This window comes from Lissotriton helveticus, chromosome 12, assembly GCF_964261635.1.
Source record: "Lissotriton helveticus chromosome 12, aLisHel1.1, whole genome shotgun sequence".
Taxonomy (NCBI): Eukaryota; Metazoa; Chordata; class Amphibia; order Caudata; family Salamandridae; genus Lissotriton; species Lissotriton helveticus.
In genome coordinates, this window is record NC_136073.1 from 839,908,046 (window position 1) to 839,926,015 (window position 17,970).

Consider the following 17,970-nt stretch of genomic DNA (forward strand, 5'->3'; position numbering starts at 1 on the left):
TGACACCTGGGGTAGTTCTTCAGGTGAGTAATCTGCAGGTAAAAGAATCGGTCAGAAGAAATATTTGACAGCTTGTCCTTATGTCAAGGATACCCACCATGGTGAATCTTATTTGAAGGCTGGTAACCTGCTTAAAATTGTTTTTTTCATCATCTGGTAATTCGCCCATCCCCAAACTGCGAATTTCTATTTTAAGTTACCGCTTTCACTTATTAGTGCATATTTTGTTAAAGTGACTGTCAATTCCCATTTTTTCTGCTCGTCCGACTAGTGCAATTAATATTATATATTTTCCACTGTTAAATATTTCTTTAAGCTTGTGCTTTCCTAACGGAAAATGTTGTGCAGGACTTTTTTGTAGTTTTGTTAACTGCCTAGAAGGACCTGCATTGTCATTTCCACCAGTTAGCTGGACCCCTTATCACCTACTCCTAAACTAGTTATCAACTAATTGAAAATAAGACCTGTTGAATTCTAATTGCATTAATAATGCAGTCATGTTTTATAAGGTTGACCTATGTATACTTAATATATAGACGGTCATAAAGTACCATTAAGTGACTGGTCTCTAGTGCTTGCAACCAGTTGTTAGGTTATGGACTTGATATTCATTCCTTGTTTAATTTCAGACGTCTGACCTCGATTTCTGGCTCACCAGTGCTCCACTCCCGAATCAGTCGCAGGTCAGTAAGAAAATTATTAGTCAACTTTCTGCGTTGCTAAACAACCATCACTCACGGAGGAGGAGTTAAGGGAGGGTGGAATTCATGGGGAGGGAGGGTTGGGTGGACAGGTCCTCCAACTGCCTTTCATGGATATTAGCAGCAGCAGTTTGATCGTTATCAGAACACATCATCTGACAAAATAGCATCCTATTAGTTTAGTGTTGAGCATGATTTATGAACCCCTTGATTTAATAACATGCAATCTGATTCTAATAACATGGTGGCAAGTCAGCCTGGTAGGTTGATATTATTTAACATTGTGACCTTGTGATAGTAATGTTGTTGAAAATTAATTTATTGGAAGTCAGATGTTAAACATTGTTGTCTTAGTGGATCAGTGTAAAGAATAGTAGACCAGAGTTCCAATAGCAGTGCAGTTTTCAACTCTGTCCTTGTAATGGTTTGCTGGACTAAAGAATATTTGTTGTGTCCAGGTCTACCTTGTATATCTAACTTGAGTACACCTGCATAGATATTACCCTACAGGTGCATGCCTGTTGACCTTTCCCATTTAGTAATGAGATTTCTCCAACTTATTTTCTTTATACTGACAGAAAATGTGCTTGAAATAGGAGAGTTACACCTCTCAAAACCTGCATTTGGGATCATCTGAATGCATTTATCATACTTTATAAATGATGTTCTCGTGTATCTCCTCCTTTGCATCTCCCCAAAGTTTTCAAATAGCTGAAAACCACCTATCCCTCCCCACCATTGATAGATATTGGCGGAGATTCAGAAATGTTATCATATGTCTTACCATCTCTTTGCATTTTGAATTTCAAATGAGCAAGGATTTCCTTTTGAAATGCATTGTCTGGTTGGTAGAAGTCTATACAATGCTGTTCCTTAGTTTCAACTGTAATGCTGGAGCAACAGCTTTATGTCAGCCTTGACCATTTGAAGCAAACCTCCCTGGCAGTTCATCACAAGTGAGTGGAAACTTTCTGGTTCCATGCTCCTAAACTCAGAAATTACTAAGCAACCTAAAAGGAGGCTGCACATAATAATTTTCTGTGGCGTTGATAACTCCTAAGATCTTGGTAGATGATCTACATGATGCGTGTTTTTATATCCTCACCATATTCCTGGTGAAAGTTATGTCTAATGGATCCGCCCTTTTGTGGATTCCTTGTAAGAAATTTAAACCCAAGGCCCCAGACTGAACACACACAAAGTTCCTGGTGCTAGGTGACACTTTAGGCCTCACGCCTGGATAGTGACGGCTTTACCAGAAATTATGTCGCGGTTCCATAGAAACACCAGTTATTATGCTTCTTTTTTCCATTCCTCCCTAACCGGAAACCCAGAGCTGTTTAGTATTTAATAGTTTTTTTCTATTTCCGACTGCTATTTAATATGCTTCAGCATATCTCCATTCACCAAAGTCCTTAGGCTTTGAGAAATGTTCTTTGTATCTCAGACAAGTGTGTGTTAAACATCCTCAGGCCAACCGCTTTTGGTGACTAGTGAGTAACAGAAAACTTAGTTATGTGACTTGTGGTTTCCTAGAAGCAGTAAATGTGCACTAAAAGGCAGCTTTTGAGCAGGAGGCCAATTAATGACAATTCTATAACCTCTTCTGCTTCGATACTTCTTCTCTCGTTTTCCAGTATCTGACGATAGTGCAAAAGATATAGGGGATAAAGCACCCGCTGCCATACATTATAAGGATATTGCAAGTTACTGAGTTGTTCCATAACCATATAGAGGAAAGAGGCAGTAGGTCAGTCTCTGGCAAAATCACTTTTAATGCAGTGATATAAAACAGCAGAGACCCTGATAATGCCACACTATTAGGAAAGGCCGTTTTAACAACTCTTTCAACTTGTAATTGGTCATTAAAGCTTTTCAGTGACCGTCTACACCTTCTTGGAGTAGTATATGCTGTATATAGCAAGCTAGGCTTTTTGCCCAATACACATAGCATTGTCTTAGTTATACCTGTTTTATGTTCTCGTTGTGTTATTTCTGACCTCTGCACATCAGAAGTGCAACTGTCTTTCCGTACAAGAAATAGCTACATTTCTCCACTATTCTTTCTTCCACACTCTCCTACATTAGTCTTTCACAGGATGTAACCTCACACTCATGCAGGTGGCCCACAGTTTTTTTAATCAAGTGTTAGTAGATAAAATGTGCTGGGAGAGCCCGAGTTTTAGCGTATTTAGTCCTAATGTTGATGTGGGTTCTGGGGTGTCTGGGGTTTGTACTCTTACTGGCCTCTCTTTTCTTGTTTAATAGACATTTAAATACACTGAGTCCTTTTTGTTGTATCACCAGAGTCAGAACAATATAAACACAATCCTGGAAGAGCCTCCCGAACCCAAGAAGGAACCTGACCGGGATGAATATGATGACGCAGAAGATGGGGAAAAGGTCAGTGAGCCAGTGCCAGCAGCTGAGATTTTCATTGATGAAGTGGGCTTGCACTTTTTTTCTGATCATAATCGTAGTTGGGAATTTACTCTACCACTGCCCCTTACTAATGGGCCTTTATTCTCAAGAGACTCAGTGAGACAAAGAGAGTAAGTGTCTCCCCGGGAAGTGCAGCTGTGGTTTGTTGAGCGTTCACCGCAATGGACAAGAGTCTGAGCAAGATTGTATCTATACCGTGGTGTGGTCAGAATGGGAGTTGGTCAGAGTATTGGCAGCAGTAGGTGGAGATGTTACATGATGATCATTGAAGCTAATTGGGAAATATCAAGTTTTAAGAGTTATCTTTGCCTTTTTGACCACACATTTGTTGTGTTACTCTAAATGGTCTGTACCAGATTGATAATATCTATAAAATCCATCCTGTGCTTGCTTTTCATGCTACAGCTTTTAAAAAAAAAAAAAAAAGAATTCACTCCAGACGTTCACAACTTGTCCACTCTTATTTGCTTTTCTGTACTTACTAGCTTGCCTGCTAGTGTCCAGTCAAACCCCCATTCAGCTGTCTTCTCTTTACAGTTCCTGAGTGAGCAAGTCTTTTTTTCACCATCTCATGTGCTGGCTCCACTGTTCATCTGTCTACAATTTTTGGTTCTTGTTATTGTGTTCAGCTTAATACAGGGATCTGCTCACGCCAATTGCTCTTCTCTTGACTTATTATACACCTGCTCCTGTTATCTGCATTCACGTTTGTAGTATGGTTTCTTCACTTCCCTCAGGTAAATCTCTCTGGATGATCATAAATATTGAAAGTATAACCCTGCTACTCAAGGTATTTATTTTTTGACCTCTCAGCATTCTCTCAGAAACGCTGATTTTCAAAAAGTTGCTTTCCTTGTTCATTTCTTTTGAATAGCACGGTGTGCTATTGATTCACAATCCTTTGCTGTTGTTGATGAGTATCAAATTGTAATGAATTTGTACCACTTAGCAGGCTGCTTTGGAGGAACACAATCTATTGCTGCTGAAGCGGCAGCCAGGAATAAATGGTAGGGCAAGTTTTTTGTTGTCTTTTCTCCCTTCCTTGCTTTTTGAGATCTCGTTTGATCCTAGTCCTGGACGTTGGCTAACTCAAATGGTGGGCCCACATCAGAAAATAAAATAATAAAGAAAGTATACCTCCTATTGCTTCTTTGTAATATGTTTTTAAATCTTGTTGATGAAGCTCAAGAGGTTTCAGGAGGAACCCTTTTGCATCTATGTTTGTGGTAACTGTGCCTGTTCTCCAAACCATTATCTCTCCCGTCGGTTGAATTGGAGAAGTGTTTCTTCCCATCTAATATTTGCCTAAGGTACTTAACATCAAAATAGGGGCAGAAGAAACACAGCTAAGACTGCCAATATTGTAAGCGCTTAGAGATCCCCAATGCAACCCTAAGCAGCAAAATCACTGAGTGAGAGCTGAGGGAAGCATTATTGAGAATTAGTACACAGGTACAGCCACACATGCAGCAAACTTTCTACCAGCTGGGAAACCTAGCATGTCAACTCATGGTTTTGGTTTAGCTACAGCATAAACGTTGTCAGCTTGGTGAAAGTGGTTTATTGGAATTCCTTTGCTGAGGGGCTAAAGATGGTATGTGTATGCATGTGTGTGGTGGGTTGGGTTGGATGGTCATCCAGCTACTTGTTCGCTATGCTGACTGACAATCTTTCGCAGATTTTCTTGGCCTCTGTCCTAATACTTTGTGAGGATACCTTATTTTCGACTTATTCAAAAGGCTAACACTTGAGCTTTTACCACTCATCTATAAAGTCAGGTTCCACCTAACATAATTCTTACATTTGTCTCTTAACAGTGATGCCATGGGAGTGTCTCCAGGTCCGAAGCATTTGTCAGCCATGTGGCGTCCTCTGCCACTTAGGAGGACATCTCATATGCTAATTAAAGTGGTGCTCATGACTGAGGCGGCCTTTTTGCCATAAGTTGTGACTGCTTTCACATTGAGAAATCCATCACTCTTCCCAACGTTCTTTGCTCTGCCTTAGCCCTTGAAAGAGTAGTTGAGACTCCATGGGCTGGACCACAAAAGGTATTAAGCTTTTACATCGATCTCACCTGGACCATGGTATGGCCAATCAATTGTTTGTGGAGTTCTCTGGGATAAATTAAGGCAATGCAGAAAAGGATTTAGTCAATGCGTAGCAGAATTTGACAAAGAAGCAACCTCCAGAGGGAAAGAAAGCCCTTTGCACCAAGGCCAAGGCTGCTACCACTGTGCTGGCACACAGAGTGCATGTCCTAGACATCTGTCAGACCATGACGTGGGCATCAGTTACACATGTTCTCTTAATAGCCAGCTCCAACAGGGAGGGCGTTTCGCCCATTCGTTCCTGGGGGTATTTTTTGTTTGAGCCATTCCATAGACCTACCACCTTGGGCTGCTTAGGTAACTCCAAAAGGTGAACAATCTGTGGCTAGAAGTATTCTTCGGAAAAACAAGTTCCTTTCAGTAACTATCTTTCTGATGCATACTCCAACTACAGATTCCTCACTGCCCTCCCACCGCCCACTTCTGTAGAATGGTCTCTCTTTTTCTATTTACAAAGGTCCCTATTTAGGAATCTGCGCTCTGCTACATCTGTTTATATTGGACTGTGTGTCCGATGGCGCAGACTGAGTCAAGAAAGAAATTAATGTCAATGTTCCATATTCTGCGCCATCGTCCCTTCCGTGGCAGAATGTAGAAAATGCGGAGTTGCGCTGTTCCACCTATCGCCATGCGGGATAATTGTACTTAAAGTATTCTGGTTCCTAGGGATATTTTTAAGGGGAGGAATCTTCAGTTAGATAAAGTATCAACCAAAAAGATTGTTACCAAAGGCAAGTAAATGGTTCCTATGGCTTCTATCTCCAGATTATTCCCTGATGTGGGTCAGGCCTGTCACCCAAACCTGTATAACGGACACATTTCTATCTTTTTATCCTAAGATTTCTGTTCCTCCTGGCTTTTCTGCCACTAAGAATGGGGTATTATGAGGATCCAAGGGGAGGAGGGAACAATTTATTTCTGGTAATTTTAGTTCTCCAGTCCTTATATCTTCATTAAACTAATTAACAAAGCTACCTTCTCTCTAGTAGAGGACATAAAAATAGGGATTAAGGTTTTTTCACTAACCACCCAACCACATTTCCCCCTTTTTAAAAAAGGATTAATATTGCAAACACAGCCCATTTGTGGAAATAAATATATTTCTTCAATAACAGTTTAAATGTGATCGGGAATCCCACACTTATTTGGAGAAAAGTTACAAAGGGAAGAAGCGTTTTTACTTTTTTTAAAGTTAATAATAGCCCAACACTTTATTTGTTCCACTGGGTGTGTAATTGAGCTCTTGCCTGTTTTTTACAGAAACCTTCCAAGCATAAGAAGAAGCACAAAAAAGAAAAGGACGAGAAATCGAAAGACGAGAAGAAGTCTCGGAAGAAGCACCACCATCACCGGCATCACCATCACAGTGAAGAAGAAACGACTGAAGCTGTGCCAAATGGCACCCTGGATGAAGAGCCACTACCGGTAAGAGGCTTGTACATATTCCTTCAGAAGGCTTGGACGGAATCTGTTCTTTCAAAAAGATCTTAAAGTAATTGAAATGTATTGTGTGGCTGCACAAGGGGAATGCTTTTAAAAATGTTAACATTAGGCCCTATTCCAAATTCAAATGTGGAGCGGGTTGAGCTAAGTGAAGGGATGGTTTTATGATTTTTGCTCTTGTGGCATAGTGGTCAAAATCAGTCTGTCATTTTGGCCACTTTTTAAGGTTGGAAATGTGGAAGTTTGTGTTTCATTTTTGAAAGATAAGAGTGCAGGATAATGGACTTTTGTACCAGATTTTCCTCAAAGCTATTAAGCCTGAAGCTAGCCGGCACCTCTAGTTACATTAGCCGCATCATCCTGATTAGGGCTATTGTATATCTTGCAAGAGCCTATATGGTGAATTTTGCTCATGTTAACTTCCAGTAAGTTATAGTATTGTGTAAGCCCCAATTTAAATTTGCCTAAATTGGAAACGAGGTAGCCAGCCAGACATTGAGTACTGAAATACATTCTAATGATTTCTTAAATGTTCTTGAAGGTGCTATTTATTGATGCGTTTTAAACTTCTATCATTCCTTTATATTTGCCAGATAGTATCAGTGTCCATATTCAGTTTCATTTGAATTGATGTGTTTTTGCTTTACTCTTAATCTCTCTCTTTCATCTCTGCAGCCCATGTCTAGTTATAACCTTCTTGCTGAAAACAAGTACATCAGAGTGGTAAGTCACTCAGCAGCTTTCTTCAGGCGCATTTCATAAACCATTAAGTGATTTTTTTTATTTTCTTTAGTTTTTTATTAAAAGCCCAACAAGTTGCTTCTTCTGTGCATGAATTAAAAAGACTTGAAAGTTAACATAGCCATTATTTACAATTAGAATGTTTGTTTGAATAAATGTGTAGCTTATTGCTTATGCAGCTTTTCTTCCTGGATGGATTATTGGGCGCAGTGCCTCCAAATAACTTATGCTTTCTACTCCCAAAATCCGTGTGTATAGTTCCCCTTCTACTGTTGTCAATATTTGTAGTTCTCCTTCTTGTATAGACTGTTTCTTAAGCTTTCCCTGAATCCCTCAAAGCACCATGATACTTAGTCACATATAGGAATGAGAAGACTGCTCTATGGCTCCTGCATCTCATATTTGAACCTCTGTATTTCCATAAAGCTGCTTTTAATTAAGTAAATTTTTAATTCTGCTCTGCAGGATAAGTAGTCAGTAGCTAGGGCCACTGTAATGTCATGGTTCTGCAGCTGCTCAGTTTTCGGCATAATTAAGGATTTGCTACACTTGGCACATAGTTCATCATTTACTTCATTCCTTACAGATTTTGTTTCTGGCTCAAACAGAGCTAAAGTTCCTAAAAATGCTGTCGCGTCTGGCAGGCAATTTGAAAAGTAAACTGGTCACCTATCATTTGCTGATTGCTGTATTTGTGTTTTAAACTGACACTAGCGAGGTGAAACCTTTGCCCAGTGAGCGTTCACATGTTTGAAAATGACAGAATAACAAAATAATGCTGCAACGAAACTGCATAATTTCCCGCATTAAACCATTTTTCATGCTGAAATGTTTTGTGGCCAGCCGAATAATGAGGTCCTTGCCTGTCACACGATTCTAGTGGCCCTACCTATAACCTAAGACCGGTTTTGTTTGATAAGGACTTAACAAATGTGAAACTTTGTTCTTATTCATTAATAAATTGGGGTTTTCAATAATTGCTTTAACTAATTTGTATGTTTCTTTTTATTGTACACTTATATGAATCAGTCACTTCAAAGTTGTATTATACACTGTGTTCTTGGACAATGCATGGAACTCTGTGCTTGCATGTTTTACTTCAGACTTACGACATCCAAGGAGATCTACAGAAGGAGAGTCAGGTGACTGTGTCCGTCATCTTCGAAAACCAGAGCAGCAGCTTCCTGAAGAGCATGGAACTGAATGTGCTGGACTCCCTCAACACTAAAATGATGCGGCCAGAAGGGGCCTCTGTGCATGATGGCATCCCAGTCCCTTTCCAGCTGCCTCCTGGTAAGCACTTCTCTCGGAAGGCATTTGGTCCCGATAGTGTGTTACCGGAAGGGGTGTGTTTTTTATACTGCGTAATTAAAGTTTGATATGATGGTGCTCAGTAATGTATACCTCAAATTACAGCTTTGCTGTAGGCATATATTTTAAGCATGATCATAGCAGGTCATAGCAGTGAACCACACTAAGGATCCAGACCTCTTCTCTTCATAGGGCATTATCGACCTAAATAAAATATCGCACTACCAGCAAAATTCACTGACAAAACCGACTTTAAGAGATGTTCTGGTTTTATTGAAAAACAACCTGGTCAGCTATGACCGTCTGCATTGAATGTAGCTCGAATTGAAGTGAGCTGACCAGCATGCCCCTGAGGAGTTTTGCAAGAATACCTCTTGAAAGCCAGATTTACACCAAGTTTGTAATATATAATCAGGGTTTGACTTGTTCAGTAAGAGCCATATTCCAGGTTTATTCTGTGAACAACTCAAATGTTATTCACTAAATGAAAGATTAGTTATTTTGTAGATTCAACACAATTATAATTATTGGTAGCTGTCACCCCTTTCATTATATTGACCAACATAGGACACTGAGGAGTTTAAACCCTTTCCATATGATTTTGCTACAAGTTATATCCGAGGTTGATTCAGTGTCTGCCAGATAGCTAGACTACCGCAGCTCCTGTAGAAAAATCAAGAACAAACATATCTAGAGTAGCCTTCTAATTCCCTCCTAGCACTGAGCTCAGTTTGAAGTTTAATTTGGGCCAACAAGATAGTTGTGTCCCAGGGTTTGCTCTACTTCTCAGTTCCCCTGCCCTGAAATGCCAGAAGCAAAAAGAGAGCAAATGAAAAGGTGCTTTTATCGAGGATTCAGCATTCCTGTGTGTAGGCATGTTATCCACTATCACCTTTCACTCCAGACTCTGCTCTAGGGGTGTGTACAGGCAGAAAGCACATCTGTGGATACGCAGTTATCAAACCTTGTTTGGGGAAGACACATTTTAGAAAGGGACTGCTGAGATCTAACTCAGGTGGTTGAAGTTAATTGCCACTAGTGTTCAGTGCTCCAACCCACTGTGGCTCAGCAATCAGCCAGGTAAAACCCTTTCCGCACTTGCCTCTCTGTATAGTGAGGGTGAGCCGCTACAGGCCTCTCGGGTAGATAGTGTGCGGGCTGGAGCTGAAGTGTAACAATCAACAGAGACCGTGACTGCCAACTCAGTGCTTATCTCTATGAAAAAGCCTTCCCTTTCTCAACAGGGAAACACGTTTCTAGACTCTCCTTGTAAACTCTCAGCTCTTCCAGCCAAAAGACTTCATGTAATGTTCCTTCATCTCTGGGAAATCTGGCTGTCAGACCCACACCAACTCTGGTTACACAGCAGCTTTTTGAGTACTCTCGAGGAGCACGTCCTTCCTTGTTCGAGAAGAACTTGGAATTTTACACCATTGGAAAGACACTGATTTATGTGCCACGCGGTGGACGTCTGGCTCGGAGATCCCTTGCATTCCCCCTTCCCGCAGGTTGACCCTTTACCCTGTTCTTATCCTTTTTGTGTCACTCTGATAGTTCACCACCTGTAACCTTCTGTGGAGTGCACCCGGTGAAATGTCCACCGCTGTGCACTATGTAGCAGGGAAGCATATACTGCATTGAGACTGTGTGGCAGTATGAATCGAGTCCTCTACAAGGACATACTGGATTCAGAAAAAGGTGTTTTCTACCTATGTTTAACTTTAACCTGACTTCCTTTTCTTTGGAGCAGTCCCAGTGACTGCACCTGAGAGACCTTCTCAATGTCTTACCCTTGCGCCCAGTTTCTGAGCTCTGCCATAAAGCAAGACTGACTTAACCCAGATTCTCCCTCTGTGCAGATCTCCTTCAAGATATGCGGACAGATAGCTTACTTCTGCTCAAGGTTTTGGTGTTATAGGGTCAGTCCACATACAGAAGCCCATCTATGATCACACCCTCTGTATGTAGATCTGTGAGCTGCTTGAAGTAGGAAACCCCTCTTTTGAATTCCAGTGTCTCTCTGTGAACACAGAGTGAGATAATGGGAGATCTGCCTGTACCGTAGCTGTTGTGGTATATACATAGCCCCTCCTGGGCCGCTGCTAAGATCGCATAGGCTTCGGCCCTGATCCCAGTGCAGTATCTTCCACGGCGGCCTCTTCTGACTCGCGGGGTTGCCGCAACGGTACTGCACAGGCTGCCGCCCTTAATCTTTTTACACAGCTATTTTCAACAGGGGGCTCTCCTGGCATACGGGGTTCACCAATTCAGTTCTGCACTCTGGCAATGACCCGACAGGTGCAGCAGCCGTCTCCTCGCACCAGGAGTCCCCTCGGCTCCCCACTGGACTTTTCTCCTGACAAAGTTCTCCTCTTCCTGACAGGGCACACTGGTCTTGGCAAGCATGCAGGTGTTGGTGCTCCAGGCACCAGAGCATGTGGTCTTGGTTTTCCTGTGTAATGTTCCCTCGCCCAGCAGGGAGACTTAGCCCCTAGTCCTGGTCACAGACAGAAGTCTTGCAAAGCTTCCCCCTCCTCACACAGCCTGTCTGGCTTCTTGGCAGATGACAATTTTTGAGGATTCAGTCTCCCCTTATAGTACATTTTCAGACACCAAATGTGATTTATGGTCTGGGTCTTTAAAGTTTTATGTTGGGGTCCTGCTTCTTTTGAAGACCAAACTTCTCTTCAACTTCTTGAAAATCCAACCAACACAGCATGAGAGACACCGAAGCTGATAGTTTCATTACACAGGCCATGGGAGTGATTAGAGCTCCCACTTGATTGTCAGCCATAGTGAAATGTGGATCACAAGGTTAATCTCTGACTTCCAGTCCCACTCTTTATGATTCCCTTATCAACACTATCTAATTCACTGAGTTGTGCCCAAGCCCCTTCCTTGTGATCTCTCATTGAATAAAAGAGCACCCTTTGAAGTATACAGGGGGTGCCTTGCTCTCCCTCCTCTGTGTCCCACCCGGCTTACATGAATGCAGCAGTACACTAATCTGACTGGGGGGGATTCCTCTATCTGCTCATGTTTTCAGCAGCCAGGTCTGACCCTCCCTAAATAGAACCCATTGTCCTCCATGTAATGTACCATTACAGGCACACTTGTACTCCTTGTATGTACACAGCGCACACACTGTGAAGCACTGATACCACCACTGACATACATACACTCAGCAGACACATTCACTCTGTGTGCACTAAGCAGTACTGTAGCCTTTCTGTATTGTGCCACTTGTAGGCACACCTCCAGCCAGCGTCCACATTCATCATGTGTGCTCAGCACAACACTATAACCTTCATATACTGTACTCCACACAGGTACATATACACCCTGTGCATGCACTCGCCATACACTGCACGGCATAGCACTACATCTTTCGTGTACTGCGCACCTCGCAGTCACGCATACATCCAGTACACGCACTCCTAATGCACGTACCACATAGTACTGACCGATCCTTATGTTGTACTCTTCCCAGGCACACATACAGCCAGTGCACAATCACCACTCCTGCACTGCACAGAACTTCACATCTAACTAATGCAGGCCAATGGGTGAGTTAAACACACATCTGTAGAACTTAAAAAAGTGAGTGAGCCTGTAGGCCTCACTCGAGTGACACAGGTTGAAAAGGACTATTCACTCCTACTGATCACTACTCTGTAGGCTGCCCCCACGGCGCCCATGCTGCTTGTGAAGGCAGTACCCTTCCACCAATATGAGGGTAGCGCTTCGGGCTACCCTCCTAGTCCAAAAAGACGACAAACCACAAGACCGGCCTGTGTCATGGCACACACGCATGATCAGTGTATGAAAACAAACATCAGCATTAGGGGTCCAGACAACAGTACAGTTTGGCACTCAGGGCAGGGGTACAAGTCCATCTCCATGCAGATGTATTTTTCGGCCAAACAAATCATGTCAACTGACTATGGGTTTTCAACATGTTCTTTTTCCTTTGAATGATGTGGTTTGCCCCTCTCTCGCTTTGTGCACATTTAGGTACTGTAGCTCATAGTATTGTAGGACAGCTGACAAATAACCTACTCTGAAACACCCACAAGCGCTATACACAATTGCAGTTTTTTCTCAGCATCTGATATAGAGATATTTCTTTAATTTGCACGTCTAGTCATGAAATATAATGGACTACAGCCAATAAACTGCTTATGATGTTTTTTTAAAGCAGAAATTAATGCTTTGGGCTGTTGACTTATCCCTTTGTCTGTTGCAGGTATCTCAAACGAAGCTCAGTTTGTATTCACAGTCCAAAGCATCGTCATGCCTCAGAAACTGAAAGGAACACTTTCATTCATCGTTAAAGTGAGTTCTGTCAAGTTCTAATTTTTTAAGTTGTGGAATACTCGCTCTCAGTTGCTCAAATACAGCAACGTTCATATGGGTACACTTGACATGATTGTTTTCATTTCTCAATAGTCAATACCAACTGCACATGTTTCAAAACTGGTAGTGCTGAGGGATTTGCTGAATATCCTAGAGGCAACTGTTAAATTTGAAATGTATTACAATCATGTTTGCTTGTGGGTAGTGTTGAACGGTCTGAATTAATATATATTACTAAAAAAGGAGTGATCCTCCGGTAAAGACAGTTTATCTGAGGCCTTTAAAGTTGACTATTTTTATGTTCAAAGGTAATTCTTTTTCAGGATGTACAGATCTTTGGCCACCCAGGTAGCATGCTCCATCATCGGGTCGTACTGCACCTTGGTGGAGGGTACAATAACCAGCTGGCTCCTTCTGGAGAACAGTTTGGAGACCTTTTAAACCCTTCGTTCGTAGGTCGCTATGACTCAACGGACGGCCAATAGTTAAAAAATTGAAGGAGAATGACAAAACTAGATTTGGTAGGGTGATTGTATATGAATAACCAAAATCCAGTGTTGATTGGTTAATGACTAAATCCATGACAATATTAAAAGAGGCAAGGGACACTTGCTGGGCCTAATTATCCCACAAGTCAACTTGTATATAGTCGTAAAATAAAAAAGCAGTTGTTCGTAGGCAAATTAATTGCATTTCCTAATATTTAGTGAGTAGTTGCATTGGCATTATTAGTTATAATCAAATCTATACAGCTCTTCATCCCTCTGACAAGGCACTTTCTCTGAACCAGTAATTCTTGGCATGTTGTGGGCATCCATGTTTGTTACTGACTGATTGTGTTTTTCATAGTACTGAAAAGCTTTCGTATTTGGGAATTGCGTTTTTTATTATTCCAAAAGTAACAGCTTCTGTGGAAAAGCAAAATGTGTGTATTCTCATAAAATGAAAAGCAGTTGTTTGGAGGCAAATTTATTGCATTTCCCAAAAATATAGTGAATACTTTAAATTTGAGAGGTAATCACCCCTGCTATTTTAGACTCTAGTATGTAAGATTGATTTAATCTGCCTTCTTTCCGAGCCAGTAAGTTCTTCAGGATCTGAGCAGTGGCACTGCTGTATTAGCCAGGGAAATCTTCAGCCCTGCTCCCAACAATCTGGAATCGTGAGATTTGTGTAATTGTGTTTTGGCACCCTGCCCCTTTCAAGTAGCTTCTCAGTCACAGCACATTTCATATAATCTACTTGGAAGGGTCTAAATGGTAAAATGATAGAAAAATGCTAACGTGAATAAAGGTGCTTTGAAAAATTTAAGAATGTGGGCTTGCTCACTTGAGCTGTTTGGTCAACGGATTGGATGCCATGTTTCTTGCGAAAAATGCCCCACAGGGTCTGCAGTATTCGTAAAGCCCAGCGAATGAAAAGCCTTAATGTAAATCCTGATGGGCCTGAAATTCTGCTGTGTAAATTGGTGACAGGCTATTAACATGCATCAATGTGCGCACACACCAAAGTGTGCGGTGGGTCTACATTGAAACTTTAATATTAATCAACCATTACACCTGACCCTAGCAATAGTTGGCCAGGGCACCATGGGGGTGGTAATCTTGTGTGGCCCTAGAGAAACCATATTTAAATAGGCTTACCATGCTGATGTGATCTTTATATTAGGGATATTCCCCGAGTTTCAATACGTAATTGTGCTGTAAATAATACCGTTTATATATTACGTAATACGGCAGGTTTTGTTGCTTTTCTGTGCTTTAAATATGTTACTGTTAACCAGTTTAATGGTACTCAGGTTGTTGGACTTTGAAGGATGAATGGCTGTGGTGATTGTACTGCAATTAAGCTCATGAGCTAGAAGTCACGCCAGATGTTAGCAGTGAGTGTTTAATTTGCTGGGCACGAAGTGCTTGGGACATCCCGCACCAAAAAATATTCCTTGTGACCTAGGGTGTGAAGCTGTGCAGTGCTGCTCCTCTTAGAGACAGTACTGATTCTAGACTCTCAAATTGGCAGAATTGTTTTTTTTTTATATACTTCATTTTTTCAGGAAAGTAAACAACATAATCCCCCCCAAAATTGGCATCGATAGAAAGAAGATACAAGTGTACACATTTCATAGTCCCAGTACAGCTCCAGCAGGTGCAGATATAACAGTAGATACAAGATTCAAATCCTTGGGATGCAAAGCAATCATATACAACTGTCGTTAAGGAACCTTGTGCGTGGTCATTAGGGCGTTACGCCAACACCATCTCTCCCTCCCCACCCCCCGCCTCCCCATCCTCCGGTCCCGATTCCGCAGAGGAGAACAATTCAGCACTAGTTGCCTCGGAATCGCTGCCACCTGACCCCACAGCGCACATCATTCTCCATGCGAGCAAGTCCTCTTGCAGCCGCTCATCCTTACGCGTATGCTGCATGTGTGTCTCCTCAGCCAATGTCCATTCCCCAACATCTCGGAGCCACAATGACATGTCTGGTGCCCTCTGTCCCATCCAAGTAATAGCCACCCGTCTCCTAGCCGGCACCAAGAGCAGCTGCAACATTTTATAGGAGAGGGTCTTCTTCCTAGGTTTGGGGACTAGGGCCAACAAGCAGTGAAGTGGGGTTAGGTCAATATGTAGGCCCGTGATCTTCCGGATGTGGACTACCACTGTCTTCCAGAAGTCTCCGACAAGCGGGCACTCCCAAGCCAAATGGAGAAATCCGGCTCTGACTGCACCACATCTAGGACAGGCATCCAATTTATCCGCGGCAATGCGGTGTAAAGCAACTGAGGTTATGTAAGTGCGATGTACAAAATTGAAATGGATCAATTTGAAACGTGCGTTACACGACACCTTCCTGGTAAGTGTCCCTATTCGCTGACGTTGTCCGGGGTCTAAGGCGACCCCCAAATCCGCCTCCCATGCTGCCCAGGAGGGGGAGATCGAGTCACATCTCATCGCCGTATATAGCAGCGTTATCAGTCGCCGTCCTCTGCCACATGACAATAGGATATTCAAAGTATGGGACACCTGGGGCGCCTCCGGATATTGCGGCCAGGTCGTCCTCGCCATGTCCTGTAGGGCTCTATAATGGAGATACTGACCCCCAGTAAGACCAAAGGCCTCCGTAGCCCTGTCCAGGGTCACGAAAGAGTCGTCGGGGTACAGATCCGCCAAAGTTTCACAGCCGCCATCGCGCCATTCCCGGAACGACATGTGTTCTTCCATCAACGTCACCGGTGCCAATATCCACACCGGTAGCTCCCTATGAAATGGGGCCGCCTCAGCACTCTCTCCACTACTCGCTGCCAAAGCCCGGCAGTGTGTCGAACAATATATGGCAGGGAAGGATCCGCTCCCCTACCTCGCATCAGGGCCACCTGTAGGGCCCTCTCATCCGCTCTACCCGTCGGGAGTCGCAACTCCCAGTTGTCTGTACCCGCAAGCCAGCGCGCGGCCGGTAGCAGCTGGGCCGCATAATAGTATAGGTCAAACCTCGGGGCCTCTAGGCCTCCTTCCTCCCAGCGTCTGACCACCGTGTGCAATGCAACTCTGCTGCGCCTGCCCGCCCAAAGTAAGGAGGTGAGCAGCGTATTAAGTGTGCGGAATATACGAGGAGGGAGAGGGCACAGGGTATTCTGCAAGGTATACAACACTCTGGGCAACATCACCATCTTTGAGACGGCCAACCGTCCCATGAGAGAAAGTGGGAGCGTATTCCAAAAGGACAGGGACTGTTGTAAGGAACTGAGGACTCGGTCGGCGTTCCGGGCCAGCAACTGCTCATCAGATACGGCCACTTGAATTCCCAGGTATCGGAAGGCTTCTGTTTCCCATCTAAGTCCCAGGGGCGGGAAACCCACTCTTGGGTCCTCGCCACATCCCGCAAGAGGGAAGATCAAGGACTTCGCGGGATTAAGGCACAGCCTAGAGGCCGCACCAAAGCGATCCAAGTGCTGCAACAGGAGCGGGAGCGATTCCCGGTGGGAGGTCAGGTAGAACAGCGCGTCATCGGCGTACAACGAGACCAAGTGCACTGCATCCCCCACCCGAATCCCCCAGGGGGCCATCTCCGCTCGGAGCGACACCGCCAGGGGCTCAATCGCCAGCGCGAATAGAAGCGGCGACAGGGGGCACCCCTGGCGGTTGCCCCAGCCCAGTTGCCACTCCTCCGATCGGGCCGCTCCGAGTCTGACCCTGGCCGTAGGCGCACTATAGAGGAGTCAGATCCAGGCGCAGAAGAGGGGCCCCACCCCAGCCATTTGAAGCACCTGCAAAAGGTACCCCCAGCTGACAGTATCAAAGGCTTTAGCTAGGTCTATCGATACCAGTACCTGAGGAACCTCCCTATCACGCACCTCATGGAGAACGTGATTTAAGCGCCGAAGGTTCATGGCGGTGTTGCGGCCCGGGATAAACCCGCACTGATCCTGGTGGACTAAGTGCGCCATATGCGGCGCCAGTCTCGTGGCCAAGATCTTAGTGAGGACTTTGGCATCAGTGTTAATTAGAGTGATAGGCCGGTAGGCCGCGGGATCACAGCCATCCCCTTCCGGCTTCAGAATCATGCAAACCTCACCCTGTTGCATGGTGATTGGGAGCTTGCCACACTCCAGCGCCTCATGGTAAATCTGGAGGAGACGGGGAGCGAGGGTATCCACGAATGCCTGATAAAACTCCGGGGGAAAACCGTCTCCACCGGGTGTCTTAGCCGTCGGTAGGGCGGCCAACGCCATTCTGACCTCCTGAAGCGTCAACGCAGCGTCCAGTTCCTCTGCGTCCTCCCCAGAGAGGGTCTGGAGAGTCAAACCTCGAAGGTATGGCTGATATGATGCCTCCGTCACTAAGGGGTCCGCGGTATACACCGTCTTT

At 43.9% G+C, this 17,970-nt stretch overlaps 1 protein-coding gene across 1 annotated transcript in view; it reads left to right on the forward strand.

Annotated features, from left to right (window-relative positions):
- Positions 1-17,970, forward strand: part of AP3D1 (adaptor related protein complex 3 subunit delta 1) — a 347,807-nt gene that overhangs the window by 288,308 nt on the left and 41,529 nt on the right. The window contains exons 24-29 of the mRNA XM_078671456.1: positions 630-683; positions 3,009-3,104; positions 6,515-6,679; positions 7,373-7,420; positions 8,542-8,731; positions 12,996-13,084. Of these exons, the coding sequence (XP_078527582.1) occupies positions 630-683; positions 3,009-3,104; positions 6,515-6,679; positions 7,373-7,420; positions 8,542-8,731; positions 12,996-13,084 (642 nt within the window). The remainder of the gene's footprint in view (positions 1-629; positions 684-3,008; positions 3,105-6,514; positions 6,680-7,372; positions 7,421-8,541; positions 8,732-12,995; positions 13,085-17,970) is intronic.